Source organism: Macaca thibetana, chromosome 10, assembly GCF_024542745.1.
Source record: "Macaca thibetana thibetana isolate TM-01 chromosome 10, ASM2454274v1, whole genome shotgun sequence".
In the NCBI taxonomy this organism is placed as follows: domain Eukaryota; kingdom Metazoa; phylum Chordata; class Mammalia; order Primates; family Cercopithecidae; genus Macaca; species Macaca thibetana.
The window spans coordinates 27,959,763-27,978,259 of record NC_065587.1 but is presented as its reverse complement, the minus strand read 5'-3'; the positions used below and the strand labels follow the sequence as shown (position 1 = coordinate 27,978,259).

Below are 18,497 nucleotides of genomic sequence, written 5' to 3'. Positions count from 1 at the left end.
GTATTTTTAGTAGAGGTAGGGTTTCACCATGTTGGTCAGGCTGGTCTCGAACTTGTGACCTCAGGTGATCCACTCGCCTTGGCCTCCCAAAGTGCTGGGATTACAGGTGTGAGCTACCATGCCCCACTGTCTGTGGTTTTTCTTTCTGGAATTTCTGCTACTCAGATGGTGGACCCAGAATTACCTCTTCTTGTGTACCCCAACCCCAATTGTCTTATCTTTTGATCATAATTTATGGAGGATTACTCCAAGCTGGTTCTCTGATTGTTCCTTTGTTTATGTAGATATATACAGACAGTACCTTGTTCCTTGTTGGAACATCTTTGAGGATATTAATATGCTCTGTAGAAGCTTTCGTCTCCCTGCATATGTCTTTCCGCTTTCTGTTTCTTCGGTTTAATCTTTCATGTTACAGACTTTCTTTAACTGCCTGGCAATCATTGGTAATCTTGCTTATATTTAAGAGTGTGGAGTATTAAAAAGAATTTGTGTTTGTAAGGTAATCTCATTGAGCTTCTTTGGGGAAATCCCCAGTGTCTTTATTTCTAGAACTTTGCTCTGGGCTGGACAGGATCTCTTGGAGAAACTTTTGGTCTCACATCAGGAGGGTTTACTCTGAGCTGATGGATTGAGAGCTCTGTTGGGGAGGAGAGCTGAGAGTTTCAGCATTCTAGTATGTCCACATTCAGTTCATTCATCCTCTAGGTTTCTGAGAGGGCTCCTAGTCCAGAAACTTTCTAACCCCCTCTGGAGAATAAGCTTCCAACTTTTTTGCCAAGATTGGGGAAGTCAAGTCATGTGGAAATATGAATATTTAAGCATGTTTTTGCTTTTTTTCTTTGAAAATATGTTACTTTAAAATGAAGAATAAGGCCGGGGGTGGTGGCTTATGCCTGTAATCCCAGCACTTTGGAAGGCTGAGGTGGGCAGATCACCTGAAGTCAGGCGTTCAAGACCAGCATGGCCGACATGACAAAACGCCATCTCTACTAAAAATACAGAAATTAGCCGGGTGCGGTGGCACATGCCTGTAATCTCAGTTACTGGGGAGGCTGAGGCAGGAGAATTGCTTAAACCCAGGAGGTGGAGGTTGCAGTGAGCCGAGATCGCACCACTGCACTCCAGCCTGGGCAACAGAGCAGGACTCTGTCTCAGAAAGAAAAAAAAAGAAAAAAAAAGAACTCGAATTTAAAGAAGGTATAGACTAAAGGATAGTCATAAAGGTAATTAGACCTGTATTTAACATGAATTCTGGGCAGGGCACAGTGGCTCACGCCTGTAATCCCAGCACTTTGGGAAGCCGAGGCAGGTGGATCACGAGGTTAGGAGTTCAAGACCAGCCTGGCCAAGATGATGTAACCCTGTCTCTACTAAAAATACAAAAGTTAGCCAGGTGTGGGGGCAGGTGCCTGTAATCCCAGCTACTCAGGAGGCTGAGGCAGAGAATTGCTTTAACCCAGGAGGCAGAGCTTGCAGTGAGCTGAGATTGTGCCACTGCACTCCAACCTGGGTGACAGAGCAAGACTCCATCTCAAAAAGAAAAAGATAAAACAAAGACATGAATTCCGGTTCTGAGTGCCACCGTGACCACCTCTCCCAGCCTCTGGTTGGTTATCTGTACAAGGGTGGATGTGGACTCACTTAACTGATACTATCCCAGCTTCTACACTGGTAGAACCATAACTTTAAAAAACTATCAAAATAAAGCATACAGGAGTTTTTCTGCCACTAGCCAAGATGAAAGTAATTGATTTATCATTGTGCCTGAAAAAAACACACACAAAATAATATGAAACAATGGTTTTGGCCGGGCACAGTGGCTCAAGCCTGTAATCCCAGCACTTTGGGAGGCCGAGGCGGGTGGATCACGAGGTCAGGAGATCGAGACCATCCTGGCTAACATGGTGAAACCCTGTCTCTACTAAAAATACAAAAAACTAGCCGGGCGTGGTGGCGGGCGCCTATAGTCCCAGCTGCTCGGAGGCTGAGGCGGGAGAATGGCGTGAACCCAGGTGGTGGAGCTTGCAGTGAGCCGAGATCGCGCCACTGCACTCCAGCCTGGGCGACACAGCGAGACTCTGTCTCAAAAAAAAAAAAAAAAAAAAAAAGACACAATGGTTTTCAAGACATCAGACGTTGAAGGAGAATAATCCCTGGGAAAGGAGAAATAAATAAGTGGAGTTGTACAATTGTCCCAGCTCACTGCCTTACAAGAGTCTCCAAGCTGTAGCACAGGGAAGGGGACTGAAGCTGACCTACCAGCCTGCCTGCATTGAGAAATGAGAGCTAAGAGTTCAGAGAAGCCACCCAGCAGCTAGAATTATAGGACAGAATACCAGAGAAGAAAGTCGCATGGAGAACCCAAGAGATCTGCAGCGGGTCCCTTTTGAATATTCAGCAGAATACTGATCAGCACACCAATGTGAGGAAGTTAACAGGCTGGGGAAGACCCATAAAGAATAGGAACAGTGCTTGGCATCATGCTGGGCTGAGAAGAAACGTTTTCCTACCAGACAAAAAATTCACAGGATATGGAGTACAGTGTTATTTTAAGATGTACCATATCTGATTTTGTTTTAATCAAGTATAGTAAGACCCGGAGACAGCTTCCTTGAAAGAATGTATTACAGTTCTCAAAGAAGGGGGCAAACCACGTTACATGGGCCATATTGGGAAACACTAGCCTGAGTCAGGAGGCTGAAAGAGCAATGGTAGAGCAATATCCAGAGCCTTTATTGTAGTTTTCTCAAGAAGGAATGAGTGAGGCAGAGTAGGCAAGTTTGAGCAAGTTTAGGATTGGATAGTCTGAATAATTTTCAACTGGTTTATAAGTGGTCTCTTGTCAAGTACCTCACCCTGAGGTGATTGAGGGCAAAGGAAATACTGGCTTAGTGTATGAGAATTAGATAAAGGAGGCAGTTGGGGGTATGGATTTTGGATTAGTTTGTGTATGAAAGACGCTGCCAGCAAGTTGTTATCTCTAGGAATTAGCTAACCCTAGGAGGAGCAGCCTCCAGGATTAGCAAGGCCCAAGAATACCAAAGCAACATAAAACAGAAAACAAAAGGCATGATTAATACAAATATCCAGGAAGGTCTTGCCTGGTAAATGAGGAATAATTAGCCCAAGACAGCACCGGACCTGCCTAACAAGTCATAAAAACAACACATTAAAACATCAAACTGTTTTTTCGAACCAATTAAATATATCTGAGAACAAGACTCAAAAAGATTTATAGGAATATAAAAATGTCCAGTACTCTACACAGTAAAATTCATTATGTCTGGCATCCAGTCAGAGATTACGAGGCATACAAAGATGCAGGAAAGCACAGCACATAATGAGATTAATCAAGAGATCCAAAACTACACAGATGTTAGCATTAGCAAAGAAGGACATTAAAAGTTATAACTATATTTTAAAAGGTGAGCAGATTTTAAAAGAAGACTCCCTGATTTCAAGAATTATTATAGAGCTGTACTCATCAAAACAGCGTGGTATTTCATCAAGTTAAGCAAATAGATCAAAGGAACAGAGAAAGAGTCTGAAAACAAATCCACACATGTCTACAAAATGAGTTTTTTCAAAGGCACAAAGGTAATGTACTGGAGAAAGGATAGCATTTTCAACAAATGGTGCCAGAACAATTGGATATCCATATGCAAAAATCCCCCAAAACGTGGGTCTATACCTCATACCATACAAAAAAATTAATTCCAAATGGATCATCAACCTTAAAACTAAAACTATAAAACTTCTAGAAAAAATATAACCCTAAACCTTGGGTTAAGCAAAAATGTAGATATAATACCAAAGTACCATCCATGAAAGACGAAATATATTAGACCACCAAAATAAAAAACTGCTTTCCAAAGACACTGTTAAGACAAAAGACCAGTAACCACGAAATTTTGGCAAAGCTAAGTCTGATAAAAAACGTGTATCCAGAATATATAAAGAATTTGTGGCTGGGCACCATGGCTCACGCCTGTAATCCCAGCATTTTGGGAGGCCGAGGTGGCCAGATCACCTGAGGTCAGGAGTTCGAGACCAGCAACATGAAATCCTGTCTCTACTAAAAATACAAAATTAGTCCGGCGTGGTGGCTCATGCCTGTAACCCCAGCTACTCAGAAAGGCTGAGGCAGGAGAATCACTTGAAGCCAGGAGGCGGAGGTTTGGTGAGCCGAGATTGCTTCATTGCACTCCAGCCTGGGCAACAAGAGCGAAACTCTGTCTTAAAAAATAAAGAATTCACAAAGCTCAATAATAAAACATGGGGAAAAAATGTGAACAGAGTTGAGAAGATACAGATGGCAAACATGCACATGAAAAGATGTTCAACATCATTAGTCATTAGGGAAATGCCAAATTAAAGCCAGAGAGATACTGCTAGACACCCAGAAGAATGGCTAATGTTTAAAAAACTCACCATGCTATGTGCTGTTGAAGATGTAAAGCAATAAGAACTCCCAAACACTGCTGATGGGGATGTAAAACTGCACCACCACTTTGGAAGACAGTTTGATGGTTTCTTAAAACATTAAAAAGACATCTACCTTATGATCCCGTATTCCACTCCCAGGTATTTACCCAAGAGAAAAGGAAATATGTGTCCATGTAAAAATTTATGCATGAATTTTCATAGCAGCTTTATTTGTAATAGCCAAAAACTGGAAACAACTCAAACGTCCATCAGCAGATGAATGGATAAATTGTGACACACCGTCCGGCGGAATACTCGGCAATAAAAAGGAACTACTGGTACACGTGAATGAGTCTCAAAATAATTATGCTAAGTGAAAAGCCATATAGAAAAGAGTACATCTGGCTGGGTGCAATGGCTCACGCCTGTAATCCCAGCACTTTGGGAGGCTGAGGCGGGCAGATCACTTGAGGTCAGGAGTTCAAGACCAACGTGGCCAACATGGTGAAACCCCGTATCTACTAAAAATACAAAAATTAGCTGGGCTTGGTGGTATGCGTCTGTAGTCTCAGATACCTGGGAGGCCGAGGCAGGATAACTGCTTGAATCTCAGAGGGGGAGGTTGCAGTGAGCTGAGACTGCACTCCCGTGTGTGGGTGACAAAGTGAGACTTCACCTCAAAAAAAAAAAAAAAAAGTATATCCTATATGATTGCATATATCCCAAAATCTAGAAAATGCAAACGTAAAAACAGAAAGCAGATCAATGGTTGCTTTTGGATGGCGGTGGACATGGAGAGGCGGGAGGGAGGGATTACCAAGAGTCATGAGGAAACTTTTGGGGTTGACAGGTACATTTACTATCATGATTGTGTTAGTGGTTTTATAGATGCATACATGTGCAAAATCTATCATATTGCACATTGTAATCTTGTGTAATGCTTGGAGTGTCTACTTTCTGTGTTTCAATTATACCTCAAGGGTTATTTTAAAAAATAAAATATTTTTAAAAAACAAGCTGAGGCTGGGCGCGGTGGCTCACACCTGTAATCCCAGCACTTTGGGAGGCTGAGGCCGGTGGATCACGAGGTCGGGAGATCGAGACCATCCTGGCTAACACAGTGAAACACTGTCTCTACTAAAAATACAAAAAATTAGCCGGGCGTGGTGGCGGGCACCTGTAGTCCCAGCTACTTGGGAGGCTGAAGCAGGAGAATGGCATTAACCCAGGAGGTGGAGTTTGCAGTGAGCCAAGATCGTGCCACTGCATTCCAGCTTGAGTGACAGAGGGAGACTCCCATCTCAAAAAAAAAAAAAAAAAAACCCCGAGCGCAAAGGCTCACGCCTATAATCCCAGCACTCTGGGAAGCCAAGGTGGGCAGATCACAAGGTCAGGAGTTCAAGACCAGCCTGGCCAATATGGTGAAACCCCGTCTCTACCAAAAATACAAAAATTAGCCAGGCATGGTGGCGGGCTTCTGTAGTCCCAGCTACTCAGGCGCCTAAGACAGGAGAATGCCTTGAACCTGGCGGGGCGGAGGTTGCAGTGAGCGGAGATCATGCCAGCCTGGGCAACAGAGTAAGAGTGTCAAAAAAAAAAAATTATATATATATGTGTGTATGTGTATAGTGCATAGTTGGAAAAGAAAATACTGGTTTTCACGGGTGATTGGCTGCTAGCTGTAAGTGGAAGAAGTGCATTTTCCTTTCTTTCCAGGTCCCAGAGAAAAACCTCCATGCTGGGTTGATAGCAGCAGCTAGGATCAGTTGCCCAATACTCTGGATTCTCGAGATGAAGACCGTCTGCAGAGGCTGACCTTTCCTGCAGGCTCATGTCCTAAAGCAAATTATTTGCACTCAAATATCCTCCCTTGTAGGACAGAAAAGAAGTTCCCAAGTCTTGGTCACATTGGGCCTGTGGAGTACAGTATCTTTTCTACATATTTGCTTTTGATGTTCTCAGCATCCCTGCAAGGCAGGTTGAGGTGTGAGGAGTCTCAGTCCCAGGGAGCTGAAGGCAGACTGCAAGAGCTGGGTATGGATGCCGCACTCCTGGGCCTGGGCCGCCTGGGTTTTCTTCAGCCTGGGAAGTACTTCCAAACCCACTCCTCGCTAGTCTCTTACAATCCTGTGGGAGGGCAAAGCCTAAATCATCATGGCTCCTTCCACCAACTAGCTGCAGATCAGGAAAGTGAGGTCCAGGGAGGTCCTGACTGGCTTTGCTCCAGGGACAATGAGGCTAGAGGTCTGTTCCCCACAGGAGGACCATGATGGTTCTCCTGCTTCAAATGGCCTCTTTGGAAGGGGCTTGCTCATGTAGGTGAATCCTGGGGCTGAGCAGCCTCAGTGACAGTCCCTGAAATGGCTGCAGGTGAGGGAGCAGCATGCAGGCATTAACGTCACAGACTGACATCAGGCCACCTAGACTTACATCCTGGCTCCTCTGGTTTCTGGCTCTTTGAAGTTGGACAAGAAATCCCCTTTTTTTTCTTTTGAGAGACAGAGTCTTGCTCCATCACCCAGGCTGTGGTGCAATGGCGCGATCTCAGCTCACTGCCACTTCTACCCTCCAGGTTCAAGCAATTCTCCTGCCTCAGCCTCCCAAGTAGCTGGGATTACAGGCGCTCACCAACATGCCTGGTTAATTTTTTTTTCCTTCTATTTTTAGTAGAGTGGGGTTTCACCATGTTGGCCAGCCTGGTCTTGAACTTCTGACCTCAGGTGATCCAGCGCCTTGGCCTCCCAAAGTGCTGGTATTACAGGCGTGAGCCATGCCACCCGACTGACAAGTCCCCTTTCTTAACCTCTTTCTGCCTCAGTCGACTTACCTGGAAAACAGAGCACCTACCTTCTTCAAATGAGAAGAGAATTAAAGGAGTATAAGGCCATCAGAACAGTACCTAGCCCAAGGGAGGCTATGGAAGTGCTTGTTGAATTAAAAAATGGCTTAATCTCTGGCCTAGTCCCAAAGGTTTGGGTTCCTGCCATTGCCACCCAGAGAGCCCTGGGTGGAGGCCCTGCTGACATTGAAGAGTGCCTGCCCTCCTCCCCTCAATGCGGTAGACACTTTCCAAAACTTACGTCATCTTCACTCCAGTGAGATAATGGGAGGCTTGGTGTACCTCGTTCCTAAGATGAGGGAACAGGCTGTGAGAGGACCACATCACCAGCAAGTGACAGGCTGGGACCAAGGCCAGGCCTGTCTGCCTCCTAGACTAGGCCTGTGTGAGGACCGGCCTTAGTACAGCCCACCTGCTTCCTCCTCTGTTTAGAGCTTGGGCTGGAGCTGTCCTGGCCAGAGCTCTCTGCCTCACCAGGCTGCATGAGCCACAAGCTGCCACTTCCTGGAACTTGGTGGCCCTGCCCTGGACGGCCTTGCTGGTGGTCATGAAGGCTCCGTGAAAGCTGTGAACACCTGCATGGCAGTGAGGCCAGCCTTCCCAACTTGATCCGTTTCAGGCTCTGGCTCCGCTACTACGTCGTGTGCTTCTGTCCAAGAGGCAGAGACTGAAACCATCTGCCGCCGCCTGGATTCCTGCAGAGCTTGCCTAGGACACCAGCTCAGGTCCTTGTGCACCATCCTGGTAGGAATCTCTCAGTGACGGTGGAGGGTTTGTGGGCTGGCTTAGGGCCAGGGGTGGGCAGAAAGTCAGCAGGGCACAAGGGACCGGAGAGCTTGGCATTTCTCCAGCAGGAGTTTCAGGGAGAGCTCAGATGTCTGCTTATGTGACAGGTTTATCAGCCTGCCTGGCCCAGGGTGGGCTCTCATAGTTTTGATTTAAATAATAGCTTGCTCACAGAATAAGTGCATGTTGGTTTGAGCTTTCATTTTCTCATAATCCTCTCTGCTGGCCCCTCCCACCATCTACCCCATTTTGCCTCACTCTGGGGAGCCTGAACCCCCTGTTCCAGAGTAGGGGCATAGGGAAATGCCTCTATGGCTTCTGAGCTGCTGGGCAGGGCCAGTCCCTAAAACAAGGAGAGCTGGGAGGGGGCTGGACCCCGATGGAGTGCTGAGAGCTGAAAGTCCTATTTAACAATGGGGAGGGAGCAGAAACCCCGAAAAGGGAAAGGCCTGGCCAGGTCCCACGCAAGTCAGGAGCAGAGCAGGGCTGAAGCGTGACATCTCCAGTCTCTCCAAAGCCTTTGGGTGAAAAGTCCACCTAAAGCAGTGAGATCAGTGGGGCCTAAGGAAGATCCTTTTCCTCACTGCCTCCATCCCAGTCCTGGGACCCAACACCGTCCCGCCCTCACCCTCCTTGACCATCTCCTTCTGCCCTGAGAGGCTGTTATGCATCCAGCCAGCCTGGGAATGTGCTGGAATCTGTGCACCACGGGGGATGGATACGCCGCTCACAGTCCTCTGTGGGCCGTGGCTGTGAGGAAAAGTCAGAGCTGGTGGGTTGGGGTGTGTAGGCCCAGGAGGACCCCTGCCTCCTCCTTAGCCTTGGAGCCTCCCTCTGCTGCTGAGTTTCTCCTCCTCTAGCAGGGGCCCACTGCCCCCAGACCTTACCTCCTGGCTCAGCACATGATTTCCCTACTCTGGGCCTCAGTATCCCCCCGGACATCTCTAAATTCCTTTCCCGCCTGCCCTGCCTGTCTCCTGGTTGGGCTGAACTGTAACTCCTCACACAGGGCTGAGGGTGACTGTGGCATCAGGCTTCTGGTTGGGAGCCCACCCTGATGGTGCTTGGGGAGGAATGGACACGGTTCCCCCTGCCAGGGACAGCCCTAGGACTAAGGCCCCCTGCTGCTGGCTATGCCCACCTCCACCCCCCGCATGCTCTCCCACATGGGGGACCCCCAAGGCCTAGAGGGAACACACAGGCACTTTGTGGCCTGCTGTGTCTCCTAACCCCACAGAGCTGCCCTTCGCCAAGTACAGGAGGCCTGGGACTGGGTACTGGGGGTGGCAGGCAGCACTGTACCCTGTGGGAGGCAGGCACCAAATCCTCCCACTTAGTCACTGTGGCCCCTGCCTCTGGTCTGTGCAGCCTTGTCCCCCGCCCAGAGGGCTCTGGTGGCAAGGCTGGCAGCCCGGGCTCGACGTGAGCTTGCTGTGGGGTTCCATGTAAAGCTTTGCTCCTCCTGGGGCTCCCAACCTGCTCCTTCGCAGCTCCCCTTCTCAAGGAGCCCAAGCGCTGCCCAGCTGTGAGGGCCTGCTCCCTGGAGGCCTCCTTTAACTCCCCAGCCCACAGGGATGGACCCAGGACCCCCATATCTTAGACTCCATGGGGGATTTCCTCAAGGAACACCTGGGGGAAGGTCAGTGTGACCTTTGTCCCTCCCTTTTGGATAGACACAGCCACCCTTTCTCCCCACCCCAGCAGCAGGGCTGTTGCTCAGTGACCCTGAGATCGGTGATGCAGAAAAGCAGAGGCGGGTGTCACTCTTTATTGCGGGGTCCACACTATGGGTGTTGGGGCTCCTCCCACTGAGGGAAGCCTGAGCCTCTAGCCGGGGCTGGCCTCCTGGCCTCCTATGAGTCCATTCTCCTTCTGTCCCCTTAATCTCAGGCTGAGCATTTGCACTGGATCTCTGGGGGCCTGTGAGTCCTCCTCGACCTTCATGGCCCACTACCATGTGCTTGAGGGCATCACAAGTCAGTAGCAATGAGCCAGGTGGGTGGTGGGTCACCTGGTGCAGCAGGCCCGGGGCTCGGGTCCCAGCCCAGCACCTGTGGAATCCCAGGTGGAGGCAGGGGTGGTGGTTCCGGCTGCACCACCCTCAGGCTCAAGGTCCAGGCCCTCGTAGATGGTGGGGAGTGAGGTGCGCTGGCTCAACCGCCGGCGCAGGCCAACCAGCAGGGGCTGGGGCAGGGAAGCCACATCCACGTTGTTGCCCAGGTCTACCCAGGCCAGTGCAGGGAACTTGGTGGTGTCCTTGATGGCGTCGGTGAGCTTGCGGGCAGCAGCCCGCGTCAGCCGGTTGCCGTTGAGCAGGAGCTGGGTGAGGCGGGGCAGCGCCCACAGGCTGGGCAGCAGCAGGTGCAGCAGCTCATCACTCAGCCCTGTGAAGCTCAGGTCCAGCACCGCCAGCACAGCACCGTGGCTGCTCAGATAGTGTGTGATGTGCTGCACGTCCCGTACCGACAGTGGGATGCCTGAGAGGTCCACAGTCTCCTCTGCCAGTGGAGTCTTCTGGAGGCTGCCCTTGAGGCTGTGGGAGGGTGGCAGGCGGGGATGGACTAGGCAACCAGGCAGTCCCCCCACTGACCAGAGACAGTAACCTGTCAGGAAAAGCCCAGGCCTATGGTCTGGCAAAGCCAGGTTCAAACTGTCACTTTCTTTCTTTTACTTTTTTTTTTTTTTTTTTTTTTTTTTTGAGACAGTTTTACTCTTGTTGCCCAGGCTGAAACGCAATGGCACGATCTCGGTTCACTGCAACCTCTGCCTCCTGGGTTGAAACGATTCTCCTGCCTCAGCCTCCTGAGTAGCTGGGATTACAGGCGTGCACCACCATGCCCGGCTAATTTTATATTTTTAGTAGAGACAGGGTTTCTCCATGTTTGTCAGGCTGGTCTCGAACTCCTCACCTCAGGTGATCCGACCGCCTCAGCCTCCCAAAGTGGTGGGATTACAGGCATGAGACACCAAGCCTGGCCCAAACTGTCACTTTCTAAGTGGGTGGCCATGGGCAATGCTCAGAGCCTCTGTTTCCCCTTTAGTGAAAATGGGACGTGGTTGTTGTGAGAATTGAATACACACACAGTAAGGCTCTATCTTCATGAACTATTATTTGAAATCTCACTGTGTGCCCAGCATCTCCACACTTGTTACATTGACATCTCACTTATTTTTCAGATAGGTGAGATAACTCTTCCATGGCCACACACCACTAAGCGGGGAACCAGATCCCCAAACTGAGATGCTCTGACTCTTGAGCCCACATGTTTTTTTCCCTGTGCCACTTCTGAGGTCGATTCTTTTAGAGTAGGGAGAAATTCTTCTACAAAGGGATGGCTATTAGGCTATACAGGGCACCAGGGCTAGAGAGGGACAGGCCCAGGGTAGTGGGAGGGGAGGTCCTGGGTGTGCAGGCTGGGGACCTGCCCTGGGGGAGGGCTTCCTGTGTTTTCTCGGAAGGGAAGTTCAGAGACTGAGAAAGGACCCCCCCCTCCAGCCCCACCAACCCTCTAGGTCTCTCCCCAGTTATCTGAACAGAGCCAACTAGGCAGACAGGCCTTTTGGGGGATTGACAGCAGTGAGCACACCCTCAGGACCCCCACCTGCCATGGCAGGGAACAACCTTGTGCGGTCCAAGCTCAGCGTGGCCTGTTAGGCCCAAGGTGGGAGGGCAGACGGGGAGGCCTGCTAAGGTAAGCTCCCGGCAGCAGTTCAGGCCCCTGGGCCTGGGTGCCTGTGGCCAGCTCTGGGCTGAGCCTGTGTGTGAAGCTCCATGGATAGAGTCACTCCAGGATGGAGTGTCTGAGAGGGACCCATGGCAGAGGGAGGTACTGGGCAGCCACGGAGGCCTCAGCTTTAGGCAGCCTGGCAGTGGCAAAGAATTCCCAACAAGGTATAGGAAAATCAGGGTAGAGTGTGGCCTTAGGTATGCCACTTCTCCGAACCTCAGTTTCCTTCCCTCTAAAATGAGAATCACTATCCAGAATCTGCCTCCCCCACAACCTGTTGGGAAGTCTTAGCTGAAGATGCCTTCTGAGGTCACCTCAGCTGTTGGGTGGAGGGCTGGGGTGTCCAGGTCTTGTAAGAGGCCAGGGATTGAGGGACGTGTGAATGGCAGGAGGCAGGACCGTCCCATGGGAAATGGCAAACGGGTCACTCAGGGCTCAGCTTGGCTTGGGAAGCATCTGCTGCCACATGTCAGGCTGACTTCCAGGGTAGGGCCCTCATGTGGACCAGGTAAGGGCCTCACCAGGTGGGATTTCAGCACCAGCCTCTTGGTGAGAGTGCAGCCTGAGAAGGGACCTTGGAACAGCAGTGAGGAGGGGCAGTGGCTAGGCTCCCCTTACCAGCTCTGGGTCTTCCTCTGGCACAGGCTGGACCCTTGCTGCTGCTTCGAGTGAGGGGTGAGGTGGTAGATGAGCTGTCGGCAGATCTTCTCCGAGGACTTCCAGAGCTCGTAGTCCTGTGGGAGGGTAGCGTCACCATGGTGAACCTGAGCCCCTCCTGCCCACCTCAGGGCCTTGGGGAGAGGGGCCCGGGCAGCCAAGTGTGTGTGTCAGCACAGCCGTGCACCATGCATCACTGAGCTGCCCACCAGGGCCTCCCCCTCCCACCCCCCAACCCGGCTGTAGCCTGGCACAGAGCCAGGGGAGGCTGCCCTCTGGGAGCTGGACAGGCTGGTCCAGTCCCGCAGTGCCCGGTGGGAGGAAGCCCAGACAATGGGCCCTTGTTCCCTGTCCTCAGGCCCAGGGCCAGCGTCTTGGGCTATCAGCCGGCTGCCTGCCCACCCTCAGCACCCCTCGGGGACTTGCCACAGGGGGAGGAGACCAGACCAGTCCCCTCGAGGGAGCCCTGTTCCATTGACGCCAATCCCAGGGAGTAGGAACAAGCCAGGTCAGCATGTTCTTCTTCCTCTCACTCTCCAAGCGAGACTGCCCCGTGGGGTCTGGGTCTGGGCTGACAGGGCTGGGGGATGTAATGTTCTACAGCACCACCGCCTGGCTCTCTCTTAGTCCTAACTGGGCTCCTGCAGAGGCCCAGCTCAGGGCGGAATCCAGGGTGCACGGCCCACAAAGCTGGCACTGAGCATGCTCCACTGCATCCTTTCTCCAGTCCCTCTGTGAACAGCCCCAGGAGCAGGCGGCACACACAGCAGCTGCAAGCCCTGGCCATTCCTCTGATGGCTGTGGGGTAGGCTCAGAGTCCTAGGGGTTGACTATGCAGAGACCTGGGCATTCAGAGCTGGCAGGGCCCATAGCGGATACCCTTGTTTTGGTGCGGGACTCACTGTGACTAGGAGTTGGGGGACAGTGGCTGGTCACATGGCAGCCTCATGGCGGCTCGATGCTCATGGCAGGACATCTGCAGGTGCTGTCAGAGTGGGGCAGCCGTGGGGTAGAGGCTGCAGGTGGCAAACTCCACCCCAGCAATGAGGAGGGCCTTGCTTATGACCCCAGCTGTTGTGGGTGGAAGCAGTGAGCACCTGTCCCCAAGGGTGTCTGTACAGGATGGAGACTGGTGGACAGAAGGGAGCTCTAGCCAAGGACGGCTCTCTTCTGGCCCAGGAACTCAGAGGCTGGGGGTCTGGTTCCGTTAGTGGATTTCTCAGAACAGTTTGTGTCCCTCAGGGTCCCCATATGACTTCTGCCCAGCTAGTCTCCCCTGCCTGGGTCCCCAGGCCTGGTGCTCAGTGCTGCCACACAGAAAACGGGTCTGCCCAGGACTCTGAGGGTCCTGCAAAGCACAGCTTACACTTGCTGTAGCTGGTGGCCAGCCTAATATACTGATGCTGGCAGCAGGTCTCAGACAGGGACTGTGACTTGCCTAAGGCCATACAGCAAGCCACAGAAGGACCTAGCTTCCCAGACCTCAGCCCTGGGCTCTGCTGGCCCCTGTCCACCACAGTGCCCAGCCCAGTGCCCATGCCTGCCAGCCTCACCTTCTTGGGGCACTGCAGTTCCCGGGCCAGGTTCATAAGCAGGTCATGGGAGATGGGGTCGACCAGGTTGAGGAAGGCCACATCTCTGTAGAGGATGTCAGTAAGGAGGGACCCCTCAAGGCCCAGGTCCTGTGAGTGAGTGGTGAAGAGAAAGTTGAGTGAGCCAGTCGGGTCTCCCATCTCCAGGTCCCACCCCAGCCAGCCAGATGCTGGTTATGCCCCTTCCTGTCTCCATCTCCTCCCTAAGGCTGGCTGTATTCTCCCCACAGGCGACCATGGGCCAACTGTCCAGTGGTGGGCAAACCCTTTCATTTTTCCTTACTTATTTATTTTTTGAGACAGGGTCTTGCTCTGTCACCCAGGTTAGAGTCCAGTGGTGTGATCTCGGCTCATTGTAACCTCTGCCTCCTCAAGGGATCCTCCCACCTCAGCCTCCTGAGGAGCTGGGGCTACAGATAGGCACTACTATGCTTAGCTAATTTAAAAAAATTTTTTGTAGAGATGGGGTCTCACTATGTTGCCCAGGCTGGTCTCAAACTCCTGGGCTCAAGCGATCCTCCCAACGTGCTGGGATTACAGGTGTAAGCCACTTGGCCTTCGTGGACCCTTTGGATAAGTAGAGGGGAGGGACATGGGAGCCATCAGGGAAGTGATAAGTGAATTCCAGAACCCTTAGACCAGTTCCCTCGAGGTAAAGTGTTAGGCTATGACACTGCCTTCTCTGGGCTTAGGGCTTATCAGTGGGATTCTTTGGGGTCTCTCCTCTTATGGACGGGGGTTTGCTCTTCTTATGACCCCTCAAATTCCCCTGGCCCCAGCATTCCCTTCAGACCCTTTGCCTTCCCACCTATCCCTTGGTTTTCCTGAGCTGCTGCCAGCATCTGTTTGCGGACAGGTCTGGATCCTTCCCTTGGGGGCGGACCTCTCTCTCAGATGTCTCAAAGGCATGCTACCCTGAAGCCGGCCTCACCACCCATGCCCCATGCCCCAGTTCAGTGTAGGGCACCTCCATGCCCATCTTCCCAGGCACTGGGGCCAGAAGCCCTGGAACCCCCCAACACTCTGCCCTCCTCCTCTCTCCCCCAGCTCACCTAGTCATCCCTTCTCTCTCCCCACCACTCCTGCCAGGATTCAGGCCTCCAGCCTCTTCTCCTACCCATCCCTCACCCCACCGCCTGCACAGACCTTGCCCTGGCCTTCCTGCCTCACTCCTCCACTTTCTCCTCCTGTCTACTCCCACAGGACTGGTGTGGGGCTGAACACTTTCAGAGGGTCTCTCTCTCTCTCTCTTTTTTTGAGACCGAGTTTTGCTCCTGTTGCCCAAGCTGGAGTGCAATGGTGTGATGTCAGCTCACTGCAGCCTCTGTCTCCCAGGTTCAAGCAACTCTCCTGCCTCAGCCTCCCGAGTAGGTGGGATTACAGGCATGCGCCACCATGCCCAGCTAATTTTGTATTTTTAGTAGAGATGCGGTTTCTCCATGTTGATCAGGCTGGTCTCGAACTCCCGACTTCAGGTGATCTGCCCACCTTGGCCTCCCAAAGTGTTGGGATTACAGGTGTGAGCCACTGCGTCTGGCCCAGAGGGTCTCTTTAGAGGAGAGATTGAGAGCTGATATGGCAGCCACAGCCAGGAGGGGCCTCTAGACCCCATGTGGGCCTTCTCCAATCCATAGGTGATATGCTGTGTGCGTGGGTCCCAAGCACAGGAAGTTGGGCCAGGCAGGGAAGTCCGTGGGTCACAGCTGCAGGGTCCTTGCAGGTTATGGAGCAGGATAGGCCCCTGGCTGGACCTCAAATCCCAACCTCTGAGACAGAAAGAGGTGACCTAGCTGGTCTCTGAGGACCCTTCTTTCCTCCAGTTTCCCAACTAAAATGCCCAACTGGTGTCTTGGGCTCCAGACGGCATCCCAGACTGAGATCCCTGCCTCTGGGTGCCTGGCTGATTCAGTGCTGCTCTGCTGTTTGCCACAGATGCCAGCTAGGGAAGATCCAGAAGGAAGGCTGGCTGATGAGCCTGGCAGACCCAAACAGGGCCCCAGACCGCAACCTGCCAGCCTGCCTTCCGCTGGTCTAGACAGCTCCTCTTAAAGGAACAGCTCCATTTTTCCAGCCTGCTGAACCCAGAGTTGGAGGAGGTGGAGAAGGGTAGAGAGGAAGAAGGGCTCTGGCCCTGGCTTGCCCCACTTTTTCTCTGTGGACCCTGGGATGACCACGTCTCCCCATGCCTCAGTTTCCCCATTTCTAGTATACCTTCTGCAGGCCAAACACCTGCATGGCTGACTTCCTGCTTACAGGATGGGGCAGGTAGTGGTGGCAGCTGCTGCAGGGGATGGGGACGGGGTGGTGAGGAAAGTGACTTGCCCAGGTGATGGGGGGGACCAGCATCCTGGGACGACCCAGGGCTTGGGATCTGGGTTTAGTGTACCTGGTGTGTGTAGGAGCAGGGCCACCACTGGACCAAGTGTTGTGATGCACAGATACTAGGGGTGTGTACTCTAAGGGCATGAGCTGCCTGCTGGAGAACTGGTGATGCATGCGGTGGCTCTGTGTGGGCTGCCATGGTGTCTTGGGATGAGGCTGCACCGGCAGACCAGCCCTGGGTCCTCTCTCCAGGGTCCAGTGCCTCCCCAATCCTGGAGGAGGGGGAAGCTACCTTCTTCCATTGTCTCTCAATACAAGATGATTCGACCTAACTTGCCACTCCTCCCGGGGCCCTTCCCATCTTGCCAGGGCCTGAATCTGAGCTTTTAGCTCCAGGCTGGGGCCACCCTGAACACACACAACCCCTCTCAAACCGCAGAGACCCGGACACACTCAGCGGCCCCCGTCTCCACACACGGTCCGCCGGCCTCACCCAGCCCTCGCTCCAGCCGGCCGCCCTCTAGACCACTCAAGACCCCGCGCCCAGCAGCCCGTCGCGCCCTCGGAACCCGTCCGTGCGCGCCCAAGACCAGCTCCGCCTCGCCTCCCGACCCATACATGCCCACAACCCATAACCTCGCGCCTCCTAGACCCCCAGACCCTCCCTGGCCGCCAGCCCCGGGGCGGCCGGCTCCTTCTCTCGCCTGGCGCAGGAGGCGCAGCAGCTGCCGGGCGCGCTCCGGACGCCGCTCGCGGAGCGTGGACTGGATCTCGCGGAGCCACCGCACCCGGCGCTCGTAGGGCGCGGGCCCGCAGCCGGCCACCGCCCCGGCCTCGGAGCCTGCCTCGGGCCCGGCCCGCCGGCCCAGCCGCGCCCCCATGGCCACCGCGCGGCGGGCGCCGAACTCACAGAAGGCTGGACGGTCTGCACCCCGCCTCCGGGGCCGCCCCTAGTCGCCCCGCCCCCACCCACCCCGACCCCGGCCCCGCCCCCGCCCCCGCCCCGTGCGGGTATGAAGGCTGAGCGCCCGCCCCACCCCGCGCCGGAGCGAGGCCAGTGGGTTCCTCGATTTGGCCTGGTCTTACTGGAGGAGGCCCTGCCTGTGTCAGTCTTGGCGCTAGAGTCCAAGGACCTACAGTTGCCAGGGGAGACGCGGAGCTCGGCCCAGATGAGGTGGCTTTTGGCACCTCTCTACCTTCTGGCCCAAGTGCTGACTGGGGAATAGTCGCTTTGACGGTGCAGAGCATTCCAGGCGGGTGTGGGGGTTCCACTGCGTGTGCCAGCATTAGGTATTGCCCCCACCTGCTTTTAGAAATCTGCCCTGCATGGTGAATCTCCGTCTCTACTAAAATACAAAAATTAGGCCGGGCGCGATGGCTCATTCCTGTAATCCCAGCACTTTGGGAGGCCGAGGCAGACGGAATCTGAGGCCCGGAGTTCGAGACCAGCCTGGCTAATATGGTGAAACCCCATTTTTACTGAAAATACAAAAAATTAGCCCGGCGTGGTGGTGGGCGCCTGTAATCCCAGCTACTTGGGAGGCTGAGGTAGGAGAATCAATTGAACCTGGGAGGCGGAGGTTGCAGTGAGCCGAGATAGATGGTGCCACTGCACTCCACCCTGGGTGACAGCAAAACTATGTCTCAGAAAAGAAAAGAAAGAAAAGAAAAGAAGAAAAGGAAAAAAAAGAAAAAAGAAAAGAAAAGGAACCTTCCCTGCAGCTGGCAGTTGTGGTGTAGGACCTGCTCACACTGCATGGACACTCCTGCACTGGCAAATATTTACTGCCTCCTGCTTCTTGGTTTGGGGCAGGCCCCCACCTCTGACTCCAGCCTGGGGAATAAACCGGATGAAGAGTGAGGTTAACCGTTAAGCCCAGCTCTGGGCAGGCTGGCAGCAGGCGGGCTGTTATCTGCCACTGGCTTCCTCCCTGATAAGTCTTCCTCCCTGATAAGGGGTTGGGGGGGTTGGGGCAGGCAGGGTGAGATGGGGGCCCTGGCTCTTCTGAGGACCAGGGTGAAGTACGGACCCACCCTGCTCAAGGAGTATCCCACTTCCCAGGGTCCCCTTCACAGAAGTCTAGGTCTCTGTTGGAGGCCTGCTGGGCCCCTGCAGCCCCAGTCCCAGCTCTGGGACCCTCACATCTG

General features: G+C 53.2%; 2 protein-coding genes across 3 annotated transcripts in view; one reads left to right on the top strand and one right to left on the bottom strand.

Annotated features, from left to right (window-relative positions):
* Positions 1–7,785: 7,785 nt before the first annotated feature.
* The window catches only part of GGT1 (gamma-glutamyltransferase 1), a 43,410-nt gene continuing 32,698 nt past the window's right edge, over positions 7,786–18,497 (top strand). Inside the window, exon 1 of one of the 2 annotated variants that reach the window (XM_050746113.1) lies at positions 7,786–8,008. The gene's annotated coding sequence lies outside the window, so the exon portion shown is untranslated. The remainder of the gene's footprint in view (positions 8,009–18,497) is intronic. The other variant, XM_050746123.1, reaches the window with a different exon arrangement.
* On the bottom strand, positions 9,804–17,269 carry LOC126929686 (leucine-rich repeat-containing protein 75B). The gene is made up of 4 exons (XM_050746279.1): positions 17,054–17,269; positions 13,989–14,117; positions 12,397–12,512; positions 9,804–10,583 (listed from the first exon to the last, which is right to left on the bottom strand). The coding sequence occupies exons 1-4, from the start codon at positions 17,228–17,230 to the stop codon at positions 10,058–10,060; spliced, it is 948 nt and encodes a 315-aa protein (XP_050602236.1). The 5' UTR covers positions 17,231–17,269; the 3' UTR covers positions 9,804–10,057.

Excerpts from the sequence above, each read along its gene's own strand:
- LOC126929686 (XM_050746279.1), bottom strand. The coding sequence starts at position 17,230 with ATGGGGGCGCGGCTGGGCCGGCGGGCCGGGCCCGAGGCAGGCTCCGAG. Across the intron at positions 12,513-13,988 it reads AACTGCAGTGCCCCAAGAAG|GACTACGAGCTCTGGAAGTC; the intron begins GTGAGGCTGGCA and ends ACCCTCCCACAG. Across the intron at positions 10,584-12,396 it reads CAGAGGAAGACCCAGAGCTG|CCTCAAGGGCAGCCTCCAGA; the intron begins GTAAGGGGAGCC and ends ACCCTCCCACAG.